This window comes from Alexandromys fortis, unplaced genomic scaffold, assembly GCF_014885135.2.
Source record: "Alexandromys fortis isolate MF-2015 unplaced genomic scaffold, M_Fortis_MF-2015_v1.1 scaffold_65, whole genome shotgun sequence".
Taxonomy (NCBI): Eukaryota; Metazoa; Chordata; class Mammalia; order Rodentia; family Cricetidae; genus Alexandromys; species Alexandromys fortis.
Window position 1 is genome coordinate 9,745,783 of NW_026067986.1, and position 24,892 is coordinate 9,770,674.

The 24,892-nt window shown below is 38.4% G+C and overlaps 1 protein-coding gene across 3 annotated transcripts in view; it reads left to right on the forward strand.

Annotated features, from left to right (window-relative positions):
* Tpp2 (tripeptidyl peptidase 2) overlaps positions 1-24,341 on the forward strand; it is a 61,101-nt gene extending 36,760 nt beyond the window's left edge. The window contains exons 18-30 of one of the 3 annotated variants that reach the window (XM_050159207.1): positions 836-952; positions 1,162-1,262; positions 2,150-2,246; positions 3,152-3,289; positions 4,594-4,838; positions 5,053-5,131; positions 7,062-7,100; positions 12,441-12,592; positions 14,691-14,787; positions 15,734-15,864; positions 19,545-19,752; positions 22,378-22,497; positions 23,245-24,341. In XM_050159207.1, the coding sequence (XP_050015164.1) occupies positions 836-952; positions 1,162-1,262; positions 2,150-2,246; positions 3,152-3,289; positions 4,594-4,838; positions 5,053-5,131; positions 7,062-7,100; positions 12,441-12,592; positions 14,691-14,787; positions 15,734-15,864; positions 19,545-19,752; positions 22,378-22,497; positions 23,245-23,334 (1,614 nt within the window). In that variant the 3' untranslated portion in view covers positions 23,335-24,341. Of the gene's footprint in view, positions 1-835; positions 953-1,161; positions 1,263-2,149; positions 2,247-3,151; positions 3,290-4,593; positions 4,839-5,052; positions 5,132-7,061; positions 7,101-12,440; positions 12,593-14,690; positions 14,788-15,733; positions 15,876-19,544; positions 19,753-22,377; positions 22,498-23,244 lie in introns of those variants that run through there. The other 2 variants (XM_050159208.1, XM_050159209.1) reach the window with 2 other exon arrangements.
* The last annotated feature ends 551 nt before the right edge of the window (positions 24,342-24,892 follow it).

The following is a 24,892-nucleotide window of genomic DNA, read 5'->3' on the forward strand; positions in this document are numbered from 1 at the left end:
GTCTGTGCATCTCAGGCAAGTGCTCTATAACTGAGCTGTACCCCAACCAATATTCCTGTTTCTTTGAACTCAGATACTTCAAAGAAAAGTTGTAGTCATGGGCTTCTTTATATCTGGACCTTCATTTTGCATTGTTAGCACATAGTGCTGCCTGCAGATTGTTTCCTCATGTGAGCCTTTTCTACAGTGATCTTACTAATGTCCTCCTGTTGTGTCTCTGAAGTGGTTTGATTTCCAGATAAAACTGTTGTCAGGTCTGTTTTCCCCCATATTAGGAATGACTGGTCTTCCTTCATGGCGGGTAGGGAAATGTGCTGCTGTGCTGCTGTGCTTGCTCGTCTGGGTTTTCTTCTCCTGCTCTCCACTGTCTCTGTTAGGTTTCTGTGGGGCAGTGTTAGCATGTATTCATCTCTTTAAATGTACTGGTACAGCAGTGCTAGAATACACTTTTTAATTTTTTTCATAAGAGAAGGATGTGACTATAACTTGCTACTTCAGTTGGCTGTGAAAACAATATTCATTCATGCCTATTGAGTATGCCTTATAAATTTTATATAAATATTCTTTCTCATCATTAATGTAAATATCTTTAAATTGGTCCTAGGTTTTTTTTTAACTAATAATGATTTAAAAAGTGTTGAATTATTAATAACTATTTAAATGCCTTATCTATACTCACCCGTGCAATTATAATTTGTTGAATGCCTAGCATAAATGATAAAATCTTTAGTTTTCTTGCTGCAAATAAAAATTTTGTTTTGAAACAGGTAATATTTGGTGGAATGAAGAATTAGAAAACAGATTTATTCTTTAACATTCTTGTTTTTATTTGCAGGGTGGAAAAGCAATTGAATTTTGTATTGCTCGTTGGTGGGCAAGTCTTAGTGATGTCAATATTGATTATACCATATCATTCCATGGAATAGTGTGTACTGCGCCACAGTTAAACATTGTAAGTATTATAACATTTTTAGTGTAATTTGTGTTATGAAAAATAATTTCTGTGGTAGGTGTAAACCTTACTGGGGAACTAATTAAAAATCAAATAAATCTATATATATTCGTCCATGAGTATTTAAATATTTGCGCTACATAAACTTATTTTAGAGTCAAAGTATTGTCTTAACATTTGAAAAATTAATTTTTAAATATCTTTTATAGCATGCATCTGAAGGAATCAATCGTTTCGATGTTCAGTCCTCCTTAAAGTATGAAGATCTGGCTCCTTGCATTACTTTGAAGAGCTGGGTCCAAACACTGCGGTATCTATCACTGTTTTAAGAGTTACAAAAGCTGAATGTTAATAGGAACAGTGTGAGGTTTTTGGGCTGTTTTGTTTGTTTTCTTTCTAATTTTTTATCTATGTGCTGCTAGCGATAAAAAAATTCAGTTTGATTTTGCAGCCTAGGAATCCTCTTGGGATTGCTTTGTAGCCTCGCTGATCCATTGGCGCTGCTGACACTGTATGTTGGCCACCATTGTTGACGTAAATAATCAGCTGAGACTGAGGCAGGAGAGCAGCAAGTCCCAGGCTAACCTGGAGAAGTTAGGGAGACCCTGTCTCTTCTTAACTGTAACACCCTCAGTTTAATCTCAGCTATTAGAGCAAAGCAAGGTAACAGTGCCCAGTTTTTATTTTGTGAATGTATGGTTCACTGCTGGTAAAAATTCAATATCAGAAAATCCCATTGACGGTAGAAGAACTGTGTCTCCTGAGTGTATGTGCCATAACTCCTGTGGACGCAGGAACGTGCAGTCTCGGTGTTCTGCTCTAATACCCAGGCAGCGTCATCTCCTCAGGACAGGGCTACCTGTAGCCTTGGCATAGGACGTGGCCACCCACACTTACGCAGCAGCACCAGCAGGAGAGGGTGGTGGGAGGGTCTGGATCGGAGCTGTTCTTTCCCTGGTGATGGTCGTCACCACCCGAGTGCTGGGGCTTTGTAACGTTTTTGAATGGTTTTGATGATAACTTTTGTAATATTGCAGCGATTTAGTCAATATGGAGTACATATTCATAATTAAAATATATGGTTTACTAAAAAAGGCAGTTTCAAGAGTAATCTTCTCAGCTGGCATAATTAACTGCTTCTCTGTATTGCTACATGAAGTCTTGAATTAATTCAGTGATGCAGTTGCCTTATTACAGCCCAGTAATTGCAAAAACCAGACCTTTAGGATCAAGAGATGTTTTGCCAAATAATCGTCAACTTTATGAGATGGTTCTGACATATACCTTTCATCAGGTAAGTGTTTTCTAGTAAAATACACCTGTACAGGAAACTTTGATTTTATAGTCTATGAGATCACAGATGGAAAGACTTTTTTTTTTTTTTTTTTTTTGGTCGATATGACAAACAGCAGGAATAAGAATAGGAATAAGAATAAAGGAAGGAGTTGTTACTCTGCCACACTGTTGAGAGGGTTTGGCCTGTGCTCCCTTGGCCTTTCTGTTTCTGGCCTGTAGTCAGGTAATACACAATGGCATCAGGAACATTTAACGGAGGCTGCTCGACTCACAGAGGACAGGAAGCAGAGAGGAGGGGACCAGAAACTAAAAATTAGGGCATGCCTGTTGCCACCCAACTTTGTCCAGCGAGGCCTTACCTCCTAGAATTTCAACCATCTACAATACAGCATCCCCAGCTGGGTACCAAACATTGAGCATATATGGGAGTTACTGTATATCCTGACTACAACAATGCTCCATGGATGACACCTGGCCTGAGGCCCGCTGTGAAGAATCAGTAGAGAACGTAATTGAGACCATTGTCAATGTTGGATCCAGGGGATTTCTACAGTGAATGAGATTTCAGTTCATTTTGTTTACTTTGTTGAAACATTATATAAATTTAGTTTTCATGCAACAGAATGGTAGGTTAGGGCTAGATTTGAATTTTATAAAGAGATTAGAGTATATATGTTGGAACTATATATATTTGTTAGGAATGAGTGAGTGTGTGTGTGTGTAGGAAGAGCACTAGGTTTGTATTTTTTAAAGTTTACAAAAGTTATTTTCTTTAATGCCAAGATAGTAGCTATCCTGTACTTTTATAAGAATGTATTTTGAATACTTTTTAATGAAACAGTATAATGGTATTATAAACTATATATAAACCATGACAAGTAATTGTTCTTTTTTTCTTAATAGCCTAAGAGTGGAGAAGTAACACCTAGTTGTCCACTTCTTTGTGAATTGTTATATGAGTCAGAATTTGACAGCCAACTCTGGATTATTTTTGACCAGAACAAAAGACAAATGGGCTCAGGCGATGCCTATCCACATCAGGTATAAGTTGTAAAAAGAATTAATAAATCCCAAATTTCTTGTTAAGTTAAAACACTGGAAAAGTTTTTAAAGATATAATTTGCACACAATCTTTTTACACCTACAGAAATCTCTTTTGCTCTGGTAGTCATTAAGGGACCAGCTTGACAACTTTTCTGCCATACGCTAGAGGATGTTGCTTACAAACACTGCCACAGAGTATTTTTAGTGGAGAAGGAGGGACTGCGGCCAGCACAGACTCAGCATGCACTCTGTCATGAGATTAGACCTGTCGTCCCGATATAGCTCTTGTTGTACTTCTCCCTCCTACCCACGGCTTCTGCCTATTTAAAGAGAGATCGCACATGAGGAGTGTGAGACTGTAAAGGGGTCCCAGGTCTGAGTGGAGCTCTGGGGTTACTAAGGCATTGACGTGGTGGTTTCAGTGTATTAATGCCAGCAGCTCTGAAACTGTACTGAGCATTGAACTGCATGCCAGGCACTGTGCTTTCCACAGCCACTGAATGGAAACAGAATCTCTTGGCATGTGACTACTTGGAAATTTCGTCTCTAACTCAAATTGTATTTGAAGAAATGGGATATTTTTCCTGAAATGTTTGTGATTTTTTTTTTTTTTTTGCTGAATAGTGAAAATAATTAATGGAAGTTGTTGCATTTGGTCATTTAAGGAGTTATCCCAGTTTTCCCCATCAAACAAACAGCGGTCTCATCGCTATAGAATGGAATGTTGCAAGGCATACTTGAGTTACCTCTCCTGTCTTGTCAGAAGACACTGCTTCTGCAGAGTACAGCATCCCTATTCCGTGAACATGATAGCTTGGCCAAATGTAGCTTTCTATTCCTTAATTTCTATTGGCTTTCTGTTTCCCCTGCTTGTCATAAAGAGATGTGACACTTCACGGTTAAAATTCAAAGTTTACATATACATGAATGTATATTTTAGAAAATCTGCAGCAACTCAATTTCACTTTTGACAATTTTTGTTTCTGATGACCCATGAACAGAAATATTGCTTTTCTTAGTCGTGTATAATATTGGTTATGTGAGGGTGTGGCTGTCCTGTGGTGGAAAGAATGAGAACACTGGGGTCAGACATTGCCTGAGCTCCTTCATTCTTTACTCTGTGTGACTCTGGGCAAGCCTCTTGATATCCCTGATCCTGCGGGCTCGCTAGCACCTAGACATTTTTGTATAGATGATGTCTTGTACCTTGTGCACATTCTGTAAATGGAAATGTCTCTTTTATCCTTTTATTGTCATTTTATTAAACTAAACTTACTTTTTCCAAATATTTTCTTTTTCAGTATTCTTTGAAACTGGAGAAAGGAGATTATACAATTCGACTACAGATTCGTCATGAGCAAATCAGTGATTTGGATCGTCTTAAAGATCTTCCGTTTATTGTTTCTCATAGGTTGTCTAATACTTTGAGCTTAGATATTCATGAAAATCATAGCCTTGCACTTCTAGGAAAGAAGAAATCAAGCAGTTTGACGTTACCACCTAAATATAACCAGCCATTCTTTGTTACTTCCTTACCTGATGATAAGTAAGTGATGACGTTGATGAGTGACGTTGTGGTTCATGTTAGTCTAAATTTATAGTTTACTAGCGTTTTAGTCTGAAGTGATTTTTCAGTTTTATTTTTGAAAATTTGTACATGGGAAATATTTCAGTATGGAATTATTTTGATGGTTTTCCTCTAAGTATTTTTGTGAAACTTTTTCTTTTGTTGCTTTTTCCCTTTTTAATTTTCTCATTAGAATACCTAAAGGGGCAGGACCCGGATGCTACCTTGCAGGCTCCTTGACACTGTCAAAGACTGAGCTTGGGAAGAAAGCTGTAAGTACTAGTGTTGTAACTGAAAGTACCTGTTAACCTTGCCCGTCTCTTTGAAGATGGCCTTAAAAGGCACGCTTCAAATGGGTAAAGGAGACAGCGGGGGGAGGGGGGGAGTGCAGGGTAATTGTTGCTTTTTCTTGTGCTATTAGTGAAGGTGGATTAATATTTGGTGCTTATTTAAATGTGTCATTGAGAAACAGTTTATATTCTTTCCCATAAGCCTATACAGCATGTCCTAAACCTATTCTGACTCAGTACCTAATCTTCCTGAGATCCAGGTCATAATTGGCTGAACTAAATGTAAAATTACAGCATAACTTACAATTTTGATCAACATATTGTAGAGATTGGAAGAGTCAGATTCTCTTCAGCTGTTTATAAAAACCAATCTGAGGAATTTTTGCCAATGGATATTGGCTGTCATGTTTGTGCAGACTTGTTGAGATCTTGTATAATTATGTGGGCAGATGTAATTTTTCTTTTGGTACTGTGTTTTATAGTTTTAAAAAGATGCTTTTTGTTTCTGATTTAGAGATAACTGCTATTTCAACCTTATGGGCATTTGTTTCAGGTTTTCCCATCTGTTTTCATTACAGATTTGTCACCCAGAATGATGTGTATGTGGATCTGTCACCTTTATGGCCTGTGGGTCATTTATTGTAGACCCAGTTAGAGTTGTCATTCTTACATCTTTGCATTTCTCATTAGCGTTAGTTCAAACCAAACTTTGCAAGGCTGTTTAACCTAATACTAGGGTCTATACATGCTGTTGTCAGATGAGCTCATCTCGTTTATCTTGACATTTATTTGTATTGCTTGTCATCGTTCAATCAAGGCCATCTATTCACAGCTTTTGAAGCTTGATTTGGGGAGTTTGTGCTTAGAAAAGGCTGTACCTTAGTGTCGCTCAGGCTGCATTTCAGTGTACTCCTCACACATGCCTAGCTCAGTGTCATTGGAAGTCAGCCCCACTTGATCCTGGGCTTTGTTCTTGAACTGATTCAAGAAATCCTCATAGCCAGGTGTTGTGGTGCATGCTTTTAATCCCAGCACTCAGGAAGCAGAGACAGGCGAGCCTCTGAGCTCAAGGCCAGTGTGGTCTACAAAGTGAGTTCCAGGACAACCAGGAATACACAGATAAACCCTGTCTTGACAGAAAGAAAGAGAGAAATCCTCAGACCTTACTGTAGATTTAGCTCCTTCTGTGGGACTGCAACTGGATTTTTCAACCAGATAATAGATGGCTCATCTTAGAAGTCTACTTCTCATGGAAAGTATAACAAAAGAGAGTTATTGACAGAAGTATTCTTACAACAATTCAGAAAATAGTACTTCCTGACGATACTCTTAGAGACAATTTTGAAATTATAAGTACGTGGAATTGACTTTACCTATCTAACTATAGTTAGGAAGGTTGTTTATAAGAAGACAACAATAATCTAAAGTTATTGAGTTAGTAGAATTACCATTGACTTTTTCATTTAAACTTTCCTCAGCATTTTACACTTCTTACATTTTGGTAGTTGGAAAGAAAGTATGATTTTACTTCACTTTGCCTTTCATTTAAACCCTAAGTGCTGCAGGTTTTTGTTTTGTTTTTTAGAGAATTCCATAGGCTTATGTGATGGTCATGACCTCCTGTATACGGTCAGATTCTGCAGACTGTCAGCTAATCTTAAATGTTTTTTTTTAATGTTTTAATGCTAATGCAGTTTGATCACAAAACTTTTTAAATAAAAGCTGAAATGGCATATGAGTGCATTTTTACTGCTTTCCTTTAAGCACGCCATTTTGGTCACAGATCTGATCCTTCTGAGTACTGTGACAAGTACAGATGAAATGTTAAGTTGGAAGAAAGTAGGCAGAGGTGGTATCTCCATCCTGTGTAGATTATGCATGTTTTCTTACAGAATGTCGTTCTAACTCCCAGGGGCAGTCTGCAGCAAAACGACAAGGAAAATTTAAAAAGGTACTGATCGTCAGTTCTTAAAAATGATATCTTAAAGCCTTATTTACGTAGTAGTTAAACTTTTTTCTCTCACTATTATAAATCTTTATTTTTAAAGAATCTTTTTCTTAGTTTCTTTTCTTTACAATCTGCAGTATAGTTCTGTGAGTTAATACCCACGAGCAGTATTGACATAGTGCTTTCCTATAAAAGGTTTTGTAAATCATAACCCCTATTTTTCCAGTGGTATAGACAGTTTTTATTGCTTCATATTTCTTGCTATAGATAGGATGTTAAGTTAAAAAGCTTGAAGTTTTGCATATCCAAAACCATAAAGAGATGAATGTGATAATATAGCAATAGAGAACAAAGTAATTAATGATATTTTTAAATCTAGGGCTGGCTACGTGGCTCTGTAGGTAAAGGTATCCGCTGACAAATCTGACAACCTGAGCCTAATCTCTAGGACTCATGATGGAAAGTTGTCATCTAATCTCTGTGTATGTACCATGAGACTTGCCTGCACACACACACATATACACACTTACATTTTAAAATGTAAGAAAAATGTAAAAAGCCTATTAAAATCTAAAAGCCATATTTAAAAATATGGCTTTGTTAATAAACTAGTCCCTGCTTTTGCATCTATCCTGGTTATGGAAGAACAGACACAGAAAGGATTTAAAAAAAAAGTGAAAATAACAAATAAGAATGTCTAATGAAAGTGAAGTCTGTAATACAAATGCAGACATATTTGATGCTGTGCATGGTTCTACTTGGTTTCCTGTAGAATAGAGAGTCTGTATATTGACTGCTGGAGCCACAGTTAACTTACAGATTTCTATTCCAAGTACAGAGAAAGGGACACATTTGAGGAAGAGCCACTGACATGGTTAGCATTGCAGTGGTCTCTTTATGTAAGAAGTATTCCTACCAGATGATTAGTTGTGCTTTAAAGTACTGAAATGTCTTCCAAAATGCCTTGTTGTGTATTGATATGTTAAGCCCTGGTGCACCGTGAAGAATCTTGTAGTTAAGGACCTGAAGACCAGTATTTCTCAAATGGATGTTTTGACCTGTTTGGGCACCATCTAAACATATTTAATGGATCATAACCCATCATTTAAAAAAATCTTGTGTATCAATGTGTGTTTCTTTGAGTTGCCATAAAGACAGCTTGAAAAAGTTTCTGAGGAACTCACAAAATAGAAACTATCAAAAAGAGGTTAAGCATTACTTTTCTTCCACACTTCTAGTTTTTTTTTTTTCCAGTTGGTCTGCACAGTTTTGTTGGGCTAAGGTTGTGCACGTTGTGAGAGATAATACTGGAGCACGAGACTTTTTACTGGAGGCTGACTAAAGCTTGGGTAACAAATGTGGGAACTACAGTTACTTCTCCCATTCCTTCCTATCAGCACAAGTACCTGGCACATTACAGCTCTGTATAAAAGACCTATAAAGTTACAAAGAGAAAAACTTACACTTATAATGTAATTAGATACTTTTAATAAATCACAAATGGCATCAATGCTATTAATCTTTAAAATAGTTGAACTTGCATAAAGCTTTTAATTTAGCAACTAAATTAATACATTAAGCACTCAAGAAACTGAGCCTTTTGAACCAGATCTAAATGATGCTGTATTATGTTGTTCACTGAGCAATTATTGATATTATGGGTAACATTAAGTTTCTGAAAAATATTCTTCAATTTGAACATTATTAAAATACTTTAAGGATAGCTTAGAATTTTTTTTAGCTTTAATACTAAATTTCTCCTATTGGAACTCTTTATTACTTTTCTACTATGAATATTCTTCTTGACTATTATTAAAACATGATCACAGTTATTCATGATTTAAGGTATAAAATCATTGCTATTAAATTAACTTTACATTAGTTTCTTAACAAGTGAGTTGGAGCTGGGTGGTGGTGGCGCACGCCTTTAATCCCAGCACTCAGGAGGAACAGGCAGTGGATCTCTGTGAGTTCGAGGCCAGCCTGGTCTAAAGAGTGAGATCTAGGACAGGATCTAAAGCTACAGAGAAGAGCACAGAGAAACCTTGTCTCAAAAAAAAAACAACAACAACAGGGCTGGAGAGATGGCTCAGAGGTTAAGAGCACTGCCTGCTCTTCCAAAGGTCATGAGTTCAATTCCCAGCAACCACATGGTGGCTCACAACCATCTGTAATGAGGCCTGGTGCCCTCTTCTGGCCTACAGAAAGAATATTGTATACATAATAAACAAATAAAAAAAAAACAACAAAGTGAGTTGGGGAAAAAATGCTGTTAAAAAAGAGTATATGATCATAGTGACACAAATTAAAACAACTCCATTTTCCTTTTGATTAGGGTTTTAAAGTACTGCATTTATAATTTTAATAATAGAAAATTCTTGTCATGAAGTATTTTATAGGGTCTTACTAATATTGTAGTGGTTACTGATTTTTTCTAAGATCCTAAACTTTCTGCTCTTACATTTTTAGTGATTGTTTACTCTAAGAGCATTTGTTTTTATAGTTGTTGTTTATTGTATATTAACACATACTCACATTAAATTCTATTTTCTGTCTTCTGTACTAAAATAGTAATAGCAAATGCCTTACCTTTAAAATTCAGAGAAGAAATTGCCTTCTAAAACAGATTTTTCTGCCTAGAAGTATTTCCCTCTTTCTAGCCTGGGAAGCTAAACGGTACACAATGCAGTTAGAATGAATCAGGCAAGTGGTGATCCACAGTCTGTGTAACACACAGAAGAACTTGATTCCAAAGCAATAAAACCATATTTACATAGATATTGGAGACTACTTTTATCTTTGCTTCTTGGACAGTTTTGCTAAACACACGACACTGGAGCTGTTTCAATGAGAATTTGTTGCTAGGGTTTTGGCTCAGCTTTTTCAAATACCCTTTTGCTTTATCCAGGGCAATGCCCACCCAGGAAAGTGACCTGCAAACAGTGGAGAAGAAAGCTGAGCATGGTGGAACATGCCCATAATTCCAGCGTTGTCAGGGGTTGAGAGGAAGGACTCTGAGACAAAATCATGAATTGAAAGCCAGCCTGGCTCCCATTGCAGTCTCAAAAATACAAGCAGGGTTGGTGTTGAGGGAAAAGGAATGGATAAGTCGCAGCATCCTAAAAGAGCAAGCCCAGCAGTAGACCTTGCTCTGACTCCCTTAACTCAGAAAGTACAACAGGCTGCAGATGGGTTTCTGTGGCTTCCTCATTTCATGAAGAGATAGTGGCTAATATTGTGTGTTGAAGTGATGGTAGAGCTAGACCAGTCATCCCTCACACACTGTCGCATCACCATATACCCCAGAGTCCCGAGTGTCAGAGTCTCCTTAACATGGAAATGTTTACACAGTGCATAGACCTAAAAGTCCTATTTAGGGGAGTAGGATTTTAAAATACTTTTGGCTCATGCTATTTCTGTAATAATGTGGGAGGGCAGTCTATGTCCTTTGGTAAGATAAATTTGTTTCAATACTAGAAACTTAAGATGAGTGGAGATATTAACTTAGCAGCAGTTCAATATAAACCTGAAAATAGAACATGAGAAGTGGACTTAGTAAATAATGACTTAATTAAGGACAGTCAGTTTGTTGCCAGAAACTAAGTTTAGCTATTTGGTTACATTTCCCAAGCAGTGTATTTTTATAGGAGAGGTTTATATGCCATAGATAAACTTAAGATACATTACTCTACTATTCTCAAAGCAGAACTTTCTCAAAGAACTCTAGGCTTATTTCCTTGTTCTCTGCCTCTTCTTTGATCTTTGTCCCAGGACACTACTGTTGCCAAGATTATCAACAGGCTCCTTGCAGCCAGCTTTTCTGGTCATTCTCTTCTTAGTCTGCATTAGCAGTCTATCCCTTTTTTTTTTTTTTAAATTCACTTATTTTGTGTAGGAAGTGGTGTGTGTGCGTGCGTGTGCGTGTGAGTCTGTGTGTGTGTGTGTCTGTGTGCGTGTGTGTGTCTGTGTGTGTGTGTCTGTGTGCGTGTGTGTGTCTGTGTGTGTGTGTCTGTGTGTGTACATCTAGCAGCAGTCAGCTCTCTCCTCGCACATGGTGGGCCCGGAACCACGCTCAGGCTGCCATGCTCAGTAACAAGCCCTGCACTCTCTCAGTCATCTTGCCATCCCTGATCTTTCATTCTTCGTGGTCTTCCTCAAGGTTTTCAAAATCCCAGATTCCTTTTGTTTTGTCCCAGTCTTAGAGCATCTTTGGGCAAAGCAGGAGTAGAAAATCTATTCTCTTCCAGTCTCTTAACCCTGCTGATCTTACTCATGTCCTGACTTTATGCACTATTGGCAAACATTGTTGGCTCTGCCTTCAAAGAATATCTCAAATCTGTCCATTTTCTCTTGTTTTCACAGCCTATTAGTCAGTTCTATACAATCTAGGAATTCCTAGGCTTGTTTTCTGACTTATTTTTCTAACTCTAGTTTTCCATTCTGTGGTCTGTTCCCAAGACTTATAACATCAAGTATTATAAAAATAAAAATATAAGCCCACATTTAATATATTAAAGTCATTAAAAAGCAAAAAGTCTTAAGATAGTTGATAAACTTCTATATATTTAAAATGAGACCTTTATTTTTTGCCATGTTCCACCAAGCTCTACTCAGCATGTATGTACCCCACTTTATCAGTTTACGTAACTGCTCCCATAGGCTGGTTCAGATTTGTGTTTCTTGTTCACCTTCCACTTCAGATGCTAATCCCTGGGGTGGAGGGACTTCTTCCTCTCTCTGGTTAGGTTATTGAGATTCATTCATGTTTGTCATTTAGATTCACTGACTTTTCCATAACGGCTTTGTCTGCATGGTTTCGCTGTCTTACCCGATAGTTACTCTATCCTTTGTTTGGTTTTCATGTGTGTTCTGTGTCACTATCAGAAACTGCTTACTTGTGTGTTTATTGTCTGACTAACTCTTGGTAGAGCATGTATTTGTAAGTGCAGGAATGGTATTTCTCTACTCTGCCCTCTTACAAGGAGAAAAAAAAATTGTTTTAGTTTTAACTTTACTCCTCTGTTCAGATTTAATTGTGAAAGGACAGAATACACTGTCCTTATTGTATCAAGTTCAACTAAGAAGGCTAAAGACACTAATAGAGTTCTTACCTCTTTTACTTTAAAGGAATGGATAAAAACCTCAGTACTTTTGAAGTGTGTGGGGCAGGAGGGGATCCAGTATGTGGATTGGTATTTGTGCTGGTTTGGGACCCTTCAGATCTGGAATACGGTGTACTACAACTCAGGCACAACCCCTATTACAATGTTCTCAGCTACTGACAATGGTTTTAAAGTGTGTGAAGTGAAGCGTGTGAACCTAAGGCTTCTCTCACCTTCCTAGGATGTGATCCCTGTGCACTACTATCTGATACCTCCACCAACAAAGACGAAGAATGGCAGCAAAGATAAAGAAAAGGACTCAGAGAAGGAGAAAGATCTGAAAGAAGAGTTCACTGAAGCATTGAGAGATCTTAAAATTCAGTGGATGACAAAGTAGGTTGTCTTCAGTGGATTCCAATCCTGAGTCTTTCTCAACTAGTGTGTTTTAGTATAGACTTTATTCAAAACTGTTGACTGGATGATAGGATTGTAGGATTGTAAACTTTTTGGATGATAGGATTGTAGGATTGTAAACTTTTTTCTGCATTTATACTTTATAATTATATTTTTACAATGAAATATGTAATTTTTTATTTTAATTTGCCTCAGAGAATTTTATTGAAGGGCATAAAGAAAGAAAAAGTAACTTTTTCTTCTCTCCAAAATTCACCATTCCTTTATCTGCTCTCTGAGCATGTAGCAGTGTGAATGCTTATGTGTCTTACTTTTCCAGGTAATTTTAGTGTTGGGCACTTCCTGTGTCATTTCATAGTTTAGAGTTCTCTTTTTAGTGACTATAATTCATTGTCCTATGAATACAGTATAATATATTTAATAATTTATTTAGAATATATGCTTAAAATTTTTCTCTATCATTTTGTGATTACCCTTTTATATATGCAGCTTTAACTTTGTTTTTTTATCTGTTTGGTTTTAATTTTTTTGAGACAGTGTTTCCTTTATCCCAGGCTGGTCTCAATTCTCTAGTTGAGCAAGAATGACCTTGAATCCTCATCATCCTGCCTCTGCCTCCCAAAGGCTGGAATAGCAGTCTTATATCAGCACACCCGGCCTAATGGAGATATTTTAAAATTTCTCTGAGATAGTATAGTCTAATTGTTAGTTTAGATGTCTTTAAAGTTGCCTTGATATGTTTCTCAAATGGTTTTTGCTATGAATGTAATGTCTAGACGTGATGGCTAAAGCTGCTGTTGTCGGCGGGTGAGCTGTTAGATGTTAGGTTAGCTGTTGTTTCAGCCGAACATGTGCTTTGCCCATTCTTCATGGGAATGTTAGGCCTTTATTACCATGTTATTTATTAGCATCATTATTATTCATGTTAAACTTTTTAACATGGAAGCACTTATCAGCTGGTTTCCCTTAGTTTATCCCTTGGCGTTTAGCTCACAATGTACACTTAAAACTTGGTTCTGTGTGGTTAAATCAGTTGTTTGGGTTTTTTCCATTGTAGCTTTATTTTGCTGGTTTTCTGGAGGAGTCCTCCCTAGCAGACTTTGTGTATAAATCCCTGTGGATACGTGGCCTAGGAGGGAACAAAAGCCTTTATAATGCGAACAGAGTTCCCAAGGACTAAACCATTCCAGCACCAGTCCATATTCATCCATGCTGTTGTGTTTAAACTGAGGGTATCTTCCCAGACGTCAGTCACCCGTGTCTGCCTTGGACTGATGTAGAACACTGTAACTAGTAGACAATACAGTTTCTTCAGAGTTGCAAAGATGGGCTTCTCTCATGAGAGCCTGAGTCTGCCATCCAGTGAAACTGGTGAACAGTTTTAAGAAAAACCTCCCAAACCTCCGGAAGTGGTTCTAAAGGAAACCGCAAACAGAATCTTCTAATCAGGAATATTTGTAAAATATGGTGGATGGGAAAAACAGCTCAATAAAGTACATACTTCACCAGCATTAAGGTTGGCACAAAGTTGTAATCCTAGCGCTGAGGAGGTGGAAACAGATATTATTCCTGGGGCTTACTAGCCAAATGACCTAGCCTAATCAGCAAGTTTAATTTAGTGGGATACCTTGTCTCAAATGATACAGGGTGCTTGAGAAATAACTCTAAGATTGAATGATGGCTTTTCACACACATGTACATTCACATTTCTGAAGAATTCTAAGTAATTTTCAGATAGGTATATTATTTGTAACTAGTCCTTATTAATAATTATAAAGTATTTTAATGTCTAGGACTGTGAAGCAATATTTAAAATTTTTTGTTTTAAAGAAACATGCTGGGGGCTGGAGAGATGGCTCAGAGGTTAAGAGCATTGCCTGCTCTTCCAAAGGTCCTGAGTTCAATTCCCAGCAACCACATGGTGGCTCACAACCATCTGTAATGGGGTATGGTGCCCTCTTCTGGCCTGCAGGCATACACACAGAAAGAATATTGTATACATAATAAATAAACATTTAAAAAAAAAAAAAGAAAGAAACATGCTTTTAATTAAAAATCACTAATTTGTCTCTCTTAGGCTCGATTCTAGTGACATTTACAATGAATTGAAAGAAACATACCCTGCTTACCTTCCTCTGTATGTTGCACGGCTTCACCAATTGGATGCTGAAAAGGTTGGATATACTCATTTTTTTTATTTGTTTTTTTGCATATTAGTATCTAAAAGTTTGTATTTTTGAATAAAGGTGCATCTCTCTCTGTCTTGTCTTCCTGCCTACTGAAAATGAATTTCCTACGATTGGATATGTTGTTAAAATAGTTACAAGAGCTGGCCACTACTGAGTTCAGTAGTAGTAATGATGGCAGTACGTATGTGTAGAAACCATGAAACGACGGTGTTTTATTGGTCAGTAAAATTGTAGCACAGGAAAAAGCATAAGGTCTGATTTTTGGTCTTATAGATGAGTTGTCTTGGACAGCTGGAAATCTATAATACCTCAGTAACTACTTTGCTTCTAAAGATTTATGATGATTCCAGATTGTCTAACATGGACTGTGGGCCATCTCTTATTACCTACCGTTCATGGAAGTAGGGAAATGCCAGCTGTGACCTGGTGAAACCCATGAAGGCTTAGAGTGAACTCGAAAAGAGTTTCTAAAGGAGGCCTCTCAGAGACCGTCCGTGATGGTCAGAGTTTGAGTCCTGATCATGATCTTTGTTTCGTTTAGTCTTATTTTCTCATTCTAGCGTTTGTTTATAAAGAATTTGCTTATGAATGAGGGTTTGGGGATGTTTTTCCCTGTTTTTTCATGTGGCATGGTATAAAATAGAGATTATTATCTCTAAAATCAATGGTATGATAGAAGGGACTTTTCCTTGTTAAAAACCCCACATTGTGGTGAACTTTATATGTTTGCTTTGTTTTCAGTTTTGAACTACAGATTGTAAGTTAGGTATTGTTACATCTGAACCCACTTTCCAGGGCTACTGTAATTGTAAAAATCAGATTAAACGATAGCATGGAGCTCTAGCCCTAGAAGGAAATGACAGAGTGCTGGGACAGTAGAAATGAAAATGCCGTGATGCAGTGACTGATAGACTCCTTTATCTTCTCCCAGGAGCGAATGAAAAGGCTTAATGAAATTGTTGATGCTGCCAATGCTGTTATTTCTCACATCGACCAAACTGCTCTGGCAGTTTACATTGCAATGAAGACCGACCCCAGGCCTGATGCCGCTACTATAAAAAAGTACCTAACCAGTAAATAATCTTTCTTGCATCTCATTTCTTAGTTACTTGTTTAAAACTTAGGGACTGCTATTGAAGTTTTTTTTTTTTCTGTTGTAGCATACATACAGTTAGGATTCACAGTTTTTTCATACTCCTTTTTTTCCCAGTATGCAGGAGCAGAGGCATATGAGTGAAGGCCAGCCAGGTTTACCCAGTGAGATCCTGTCTCAAAAGAGAGAGAGAGACAGACAGACAGACAGACAGACAGAATTGCTGTTGTATGGTTTTGAAAACGATACTGGTGTTTTCTATGTAATCTGATAAGAATTTTAATTTTTTGCTTAGGCATTAAAGTATAGGATTCAGATCATTCCTAGAATTTAGCTATGATGACTATGATCAAGTAACCAGTTTTGATTTAGAAGATATTTATAAACAAGTTATCATTAAGAAGGACATGAAGAAATTAAGACTTTCCAATATAAAAACTATTCTAAAGCAAAAAATTAAATTGGAAGATAGAACTGGGTACTTAGGAGACAAAGGCAGTTGGATCTCTGTGAGACTATATAGTTCTTCAAAACAAAACAGTAGCCGGGCGAAGGTGGAGCACGCCTTTAATCCCAGCACTCGGGAGGCAGAGGCAGGCAGATCTCTGTGGGTTCGAAGCCAGCTGATCTATAGAGTGAGTTCCAGGCCATCTAGGTTATTACACAAAAAAAAACCCTGTTTCGAAAAATAAATTGGCAAGCCGGGCGGTGGTGGCACACGTCTTTAATCCCAGCACTCGGGAGGCAGAGGCAGGCGGATCTCTGTGAGTTCGAGACCAGCCTGGTCTACAAGAGCTATTAGTTCCAGGACAGGCTCCAAAACCACAGAGAAACCCTGTCCCAATAAATAAATAAATAAATAAATAAACAAACAAACAAACAAATAAATAAATAAATTGGCAGAAAGGATGAAATATAGAAAATATATTTAATTTTTAAAAGCCTATAGGAAGAAAGCTTGCTAGTGTTCTGAATGGGCAATGCTTCATAGCTTAATAAGGTGTTCAGGCTGAAGAGTACTAAGGTAGGAGAGAGAAACAATATTTCCATGTACCTGACTTATTGCATTAGAAGATGCTAAAACTTTCAGTAAAGAGTCATGCTGGTAACTCAATCCATTCTTGGCAAGAATAGAGCACATGTGTCAGTAACAACTTCCTTCTGAATTCTGTACCTCCCCTCCCCCTCGAGCAAGCCTTGGATAGGTGGAACCAGTCAGTTGGGTTTGACATGGGTCATGCCCTCATGATACAGTCTGTTGCAGAGCACTGTCTCCTTCACAAGCTAGGGCTAATGGTTGTACCGGGCTCTTAGAGTGTCCCTAAAGCAGACATCTGGACAGTGACAGAAGAACAGTGCAGTGAGTGAGCAGGAGAGCGGACGTCTGCTGTTCTCAGCCTGGAGTCCAGACAGGAGAGTAGTGAAGCTCTTTCTGGAGTCAGAAGATTACAGAGATTAGAATTAAACTGAGAAGGACGCCAAACCCTAAACTTCTTAAAATGTTTAAAACTGGAACCTGGAAGAAATGTATTTGTGTTTTAGCATGATATACCGAGGGAGGAAGGTATGTGGGATACCAAATTAATGAGTCTTGCCAAATATTGTGTCATTAAATGAACAATATTTGTGAGGTGTCCTATGGCCCATCAAGTTCTGCATTTATTTATCTGTCAAGATATAGGCCAACTACTGAACTTGGTGACTAAAGCTGTTTACAAGGACTATAAAATAAAGAGGTACCTGAACTTGAGGGGTAGGAGGAGAATATGGTACTGCTGCCACTCTTGGTTCAGGCTGACGGTTGAAAATGGTAAAGGGGTAGATGGGAACGCTGAGAATAAGCACTCTGCTCCACATCAAGCACGCCCTTCCTGTGCTTGTAACTCTCCAGTCAGCTCGACATAGTTCAGAAATCAAAAGGGAAACCATTGTTCTTGGTAATAAACTAAGGTGTGTTATGGACTTAGCTTCATTTTCAGTCCAGATGACGTTGAACATATCTTCTTAGATGACCTCACAGAATCAGATGGTCTTGGAAGCCTGAGAGCATCCTAGTCCTGAGCAGTATGTTCGCTCCTTCATTTTATGCTCCCTTTATTCTTCCGGGGAGGTGCTCAAGTTAGTAACTCACTTCCAGTGTGCAGAACTAGTAAGCCCCAGAGGCCCAAGTTACTAAACTGGTAATTATGTTCTGATTCTTGTCATTCCCAGGAGATTTACACATTGCATATTTTACTATGTGTCCTTCAGAGTTAGTCTTCTTAAACAGATGATCCCATAGTCAGGTTGCCTTGTGGCATTGTCTCAGCACGTTTAATTGTTTTTATACATCCCTGACATGAATTGGACGTAACGCCACAGTTAAGGTCAGTAACCTGCTCTGGAGTGGAGGTTATGTGCTGAACAGTAATGGATGACTGTCTAGTCTGTGCCAGCATGGACCTAGGCACCTGCAGAACTTCTGTAGGAAAAAACAAAGATGCCTTCCCAGGACAAGGCAGTTTACTCTAGAGACTGAGCCCAGATTGCAGAGCCAGACTGCTAAGCTTAGAATTCTATATTAGTTATAGGTGGGAAGGCCTTGGTCCTGCCTCAAAGTGTGCCAGACTTTGTTGACTCCCCATGGGAAGCCTTACCCTCCCTAAGAAGTGGATGGGAGTGGGGTAGGGAGAAGGGGGGGTGCACTAGGAGAGGAGGGAGTGGGGACTGGGATTGGTGTGTAAAGTGAGAAAAGACTGTTTCAGACAAACAAACAAACCTGCTCAGGTCTGTCAGAGCAGCGCTCCTTGACCCTGCTGTTCACATCAGTTCCTGCCTCTGGGCTCCTGAAAAACTGTGCTGTGGAAACCTCTGCCAAATAAACCCTCTCTTCCCCCTCCCCCGCCTCAGAAAAGAATCCTCCATCTGCTACTACTAACTGGAGGTCCTGATCAAGACCTGACTCTCTTTGAGTTTCAGTTTCCACCTACACAAAATAGGAGGATCTTATTCATAGAATTGGTTTGGGGTTTATTTTGTATTGTGAATGGGTGCACACGTCATAATGTACCTGTGGAGGTCAAAGGAGAACTTAAAGGAAATAGTTCTCTCCTCTACCATGCTGGTTCCCATAATGGATTCAGGTCATCAGATTTGGTAGCAAATACTGTTACTGAGCCGTTGTACTGACCCCATAAAATTGTTTTGACTATAAATGAATTCATATGCTAAAGTGATAAAGCAGCTATTGGTGCATTCAGAGTAAACTTGATATTTGTTTGCTTAATTTATACATAATATGCTCATGACTACAAAAACCTTTCTATACATTACATAGCACAGCATGTATAATTACTATATTTCTTAATGCAAAGGTTTAAAAGCTGTGTAGCTGATAGAACAGCTAGTGAGTAGTCTTTCAACTCTGTTGCTATGGCATCCTGCTTCAGCCAAGTATAGTTGCCCTAACTGATTTCATCTGTGTGTACTGCAGTAGCTTGTGATGCTTACTAATAAGAATCTCATTTGATGTATAACACAGATTTATCTACATGGATGTGCTACATTTATGCATGCTAAGTCTTAGAGAAAAAGAATGCATGTACTTCAAATAAGACCATCTCTTGGAAACCCTTTAACTGACATATGAAACACATGATTTCCTCTCTAGTGATATGGACAAGCAGAAGTCCACACTGGTAGATGCCCTGTGCAGGAAAGGGTGTGCTCTGGCAGACCACTTGCTTCACGCACAGCCACATGATGGGGCGGCAGCCGGAGATGCAGAAGCAAAGGAAGAGGAGGGAGAAAGTACCTTGGACTCTTTGTCAGAAACCTTTTGGGAAACTACAAAGTGGACAGATCTTTTTGACACTAAGGTAACTTCCCCTTCTGCTGTTGGTGTTGGTATGTCGCCTCCACCCTCGTCCCGCAAGGATGACGCGACCACCGGAGCTCTTCTTGCTGACAGTTTATTCAGGACCTTATTCACTTTCTCTCTCTCTTCTCTCTCTTTCCCTCTCTCCTTCCTCTCTCACCCCTCTCTCTCCCAGCCCTTAAGTAGGCATGGGCTGCCAATCCCGGATTGCCAGGTGGGCATTGCCCATAGGCCCACGCATATGCAAGCAGCTGATGATCATTGCGTGATCAGGCATAAGTCAGACTTTAGCCACAGGAGTTGATTATACATCTCCATCAGGTGTGATTCCATGCAGCTCGCTACATTGGTACAGCTCTCAGTGGTTGTCTCTCAGGCCTGCTTGTGCTTTGCCTACCAAAAAGAAGATAAAGGCTCTACTCCACAGAAGATTCATTTAGTACCTTGCATTTGTCCTACATGTTTTAAAGTGTTTAACAATTATTTTGAAAACGTTTTGAGGGCAATTGTAGTAGCCTTTTAAGACAGTTATATATGAAGCCAAAACTGTTATCTTGTAGCAATTCTTCCTCTTTCCCTGCCTCTTACTATGCTAGTTTTCAAGGTGACATGTGCTCCCTAGTGGAGCTGTCACTATTCATTTTCCTCAAAGCTCCGACTTCTACATAGCTCGGATTTTAGAGACCAGTTTTAAAAATGTGTGAAAAAGCAAAGTTGATTTGGGGTTCTAAAAAAATGTTAAATCCCTTTTGTCTCTAGTAGAGATTATTTAACCATATGTTTTTATTAATCTTCCTTGAGAAGGAAAAGTAGATGAGTTCTCCTTATCCAGACAAAGCCATTGTTGTAATTATTAATCACTGGTTCTCAGGATTTAGCCATGGTAATTATTAATTTAAAAAAAAAAAAAAACCTAGGGAAAGTGCTTTCTGTGTGATTCCAGTTTCCCCATAGAACAGAAGGTCTCAGTAGTATTTAGGAAACTAAAGCTAGAAGAATTTTGCAAGGTATAAGAATTAGGACATGAAATTGAGTTTGACTCTTGCCTCTGCCATTTTTGTCAGTTCCTGAGCGCTGGTGCCTGTTTCTTACCAGTGGCTATCTACCTTTGGATGTTGGGAATAAGTATTAAGTTGATGGGAAGTTGTCAGCGGTATTGCTGTTGACTGCTATTGAAGGTCTGCTGTGTGGGAAACACTACTTCCTGCTGGAAACATGAAGATAACGAGGATCTAGTCTCTGTCTTCGAGAAATATCGTTAGGCATACTTCTGTCTTCATAGTGACACTGAGAATACTGGCCGGTTTGCGCTGTTAACTGAACTTGTTCTGTATTTTTGGTTTTGTTTGTTTGTTTGTTTCCCGAGACAGGGTTTCATTGTGTAACAGCCCCAGCTGTCCTGGAACTAATTCTCTAGACCAGGCTGGCCTCCAACTCAGAGAGATTCACTTGACTTTGCTTTCCAAGTTCTAGGATTAAAGGTGTGTGCCACCACCGCCTGGCTAACTGAACATTTTTTAATACTTGGCTTGGCCTTAAAGAACAAATCACCGTAACAGGATTTCTTTTCTTTTCTATTTTTCTATTCATTTATTTATTTTTTGTTTTTTTTTCGAGACAGGGTTTCTCTGTAGCTTTGGAGCCTGTCCTGGAACTCGTGTAGGCCAGGCTGACCTCAAACTCACAAACTCATAGAGATCCACCTGCCTCTGCCTCCCAAATGCTGGGACTAAAGGCATGCACCACCACCGCCCGGCAGGATTTCTTTCTTTGAGAATGGTTACCACACTCCATAGTTCAAGCAAAATGTAGAAGGAAACAGCCTGACATACCAGTTTCCAGTTTCAGAAGGAGCATGCTTATATAAAACTTCTCCAAGCCGGGCGGTGGTGGCGCACGCCTTTAATCCCAGCACTCGGGAGGCAGAGGCAGGCGGATCTCTGTGAGTTCGAGGCCAGCCTGGTCTACGAGAGCTAGTTCTAGGACAGGCTCCAAAGCTACAGAGAAACCCTGTCTCGAAAAAAAAAAAAACTTCTCCTTTACAATTTTAGTGATTTGTAGTGACCATTTTTATTTCTTTGTTTTCTGTAGTTATGTTAACTATGATTTATTTTGCACAAAGAAATGATTTAGTAAAAGTAGATTTTTAGTAGCATATGACTTCTCATCATTTACTTACTCTACACTGTTATGTAGTTATTTGCCCTTACAAGGCACTTCTTCGTCTTCTTTTTTAATTTCCCTGATGCGCCCTATTCAGCTTAAAAGCAATAGGCTTCCGGGGACTGGGAAGATGGCTCAGTCAGTAAATTGCCTGCCACACAAGTGTGAGGACCTGAGTTCAATTTCTGGCACAATGTGAAAAAAACCAAGCACCGTGACATGTTCCCTTAATCCAGAGCAGGGGTGGGCCGAAGTAGGATGATCTGTGGGCCTAGCAATCTAGCCAAATCAGCATTAATATGTGGAAAAATTGAGAAAGATAGCATGTTGGCCTCTGACTCTGCGCATGTGTTCCTACACACACACGGCTGTTCTTCTGTGAAAGTCTTATTTCATTGTTAAAGCTATATGCCTTGAAGTAGAAATACTCCATTGACCATTTTTACTTTGTTTTATATCATAGGTTTTAACATTTGCATACAAGCATGCATTAGTAAATAAGATGTATGGGAGAGGCCTTAAGTTTGCAACTAAACTTGTAGAAGAAAAACCAACAAAAGAAAACTGGAAAAATTGTATTCAAGTAAGTGATGTCTGAATTATACTGTGTAGCATTTCCATATCGCATAGTGACAAGAGCGCTGGGAAAAAACACCTGTGCTCGTTATAAACTTACGCATTTCATTGCGGCCAGTTGTTACCATTACTAAAGCAATATGAAATGTATAATAAATGCATAAGAGACCACTTTTAGCCATCCAAATTTCTAAACCATTTTCACTGCTGTTCAGAGACCTATTAGCCTTGAATGTTTTCAACAAGGTCAAAAATGAATTAATTACTCTCATTAGTTAGAAGACAATGTTTTCCTTTTGGAAGGAAGCATTCCTTCTCAATGTGTGTTGACTTGGCTGTTTGTAAGATGGTTCAATTTGTGAAGTTTATGTTTGAATTTTTGTCTGAGATGATTTTCATTTTTGTTAGTTTACCATATATCACATATACAGAGGAAAACTAGTTGGAATTTTCTCTACAAGTTAGTTTGAGATATGAAGAAAATTATTTTAATGTCACCTTGTTTTCTGTCATCAGTCAGTCCAAATAGTAAGACAGTTTCAGTCCTTTGGATCTTGACTAGGTTAAGAGAACTGTGTTGTTTCTATGTGATTGTACTCCTGAATAGGATTGGTTGTTAAGGACATCAGTCTGGATGCATAGACTGATAGAAGGAAGGTTCTGGCTGTGTGTTGTTACTGTATTATTACTAAATTGTTCTGAATTTTGGACGTTGCACGGCCATCTCATGTGCTAATGCTCTGTTTTATTGTAGCTAATGAAGTTACTTGGATGGACCCATTGTGCGTCTTTCACTGAAAACTGGCTTCCCATCATGTATCCTCCTGATTATTGTGTGTTCTAAATAAGAACCAAGACTTTACATTTCCAAAAAGAAGATTTTATAGTGAACAAATGTGTGGCATTTTTAGTCTAACTAATGCATGTTTTCATCCACTATCCAATACTGATCATTAAAACTATGTGTATTTATCAGAGAACTCCCTGGCGTGTGACTTACTACATGTAAATCTAGAGCTCTGCCATCATGTTGTTTCCCTACGGCCTCCCCACTTGGTGAGGGCAGGGCATATCCTAGTTGGTGCGCTGCCTACATGCATGAGAAGTGTTCATCTGTGAATTCTAACTGTAAAACTGTTGAACCCTATTTGTTTTATAAATCAAAAGGTTAAAACATGTTTAATTTTTTCTTTTTCTAATTATATAAAGGCCTTAAAAAGCTGTAATAGGAGTAGCTAAATTATTTATTTGACTCAAAATTAAGAGAATGTCATTTCCAGACTTTTTCCTAATGAGGAAATTAGTGGGAGGCAGGGTCGCATTACCATGGCAACTGAGGGAGGACACCTGTTACAGAAATCTTCACCACGGAGTCATAACAGACAAGTTATTTTTCCAGCATCCTCAAGTGCACAGCATCAGAATGCATTAAAATTTCATGTGTTGGTGTCAGACAGCTGAATCTATCAGTTATTGTAAAGATACACACGGTATGTTCATAACCTTGAAATCATGTAAAACACATGACTATATGTGCAAAACCACAGGCCCAGTACATGATTTGCACTCTGATACCTTAATTTTTTTATAAATAATAAAAGTAAATATTGAAGCTCCTTATAAAGTTGGTCTTAATCTTTTTTAATAAATTTGGTGTTAGAACAGTTTATTTAATCTATTGGCCAAAAAGTAAGGTAATATATTTTAATAAATTTTCTTATGGGTTTGCAATTATTTGAATATATTTCTAATGCTTATCATGTGTTTAAGTCCTGTGTATGTTTAACTTTTTTACTTTTATCTTTTTGTCTAGTATTCCTGCCTCCATAAAATAAACAGACAGAAACATAATTTTAAAAAGTCTGTAGTTAATCTAATAGAAAAGTGTGTGTGTGTGTATGTGTGTGTACACTTGTGTGTGTGCACGCGCATGGATTGTGTGAGCTTCATCTACTGTCTATCATTTATAATTTTTTTAATCTGATAAAAACATTAGAGCCTTATGAAAAATGCAAATGTGCTTTAAAATATTTCGCATACAGTTTCTGCACGATCTGGCGTCTTTAACATCTGTCCTGGCAGCCACACGCATGACCTCTCACACCATTGTATGTATTTTCACCTGGACACACGCAGGCGCTTACAGCAGTCTTAGCTCAGTGGCAGAACTGAAAGGCTCAGAGGGCAGTTTCCAAAGGTCAATACAGAGTGACCTTTTATTAATTTCAGAATCTATTTTACTACTGGGTCCTGCTCCTACCTGTGAAGTACCTCAGGTAGGGGAGAGGTCCGTAAACTATTACCAGTGAGCTATTCTTGTAAATAGTTTCATTGTGCAGGTCTGTAACTGGGACAGTCAAGGTGTACCTGCTGTTTTGTCCCGATTATACTGTGCTTCCTAA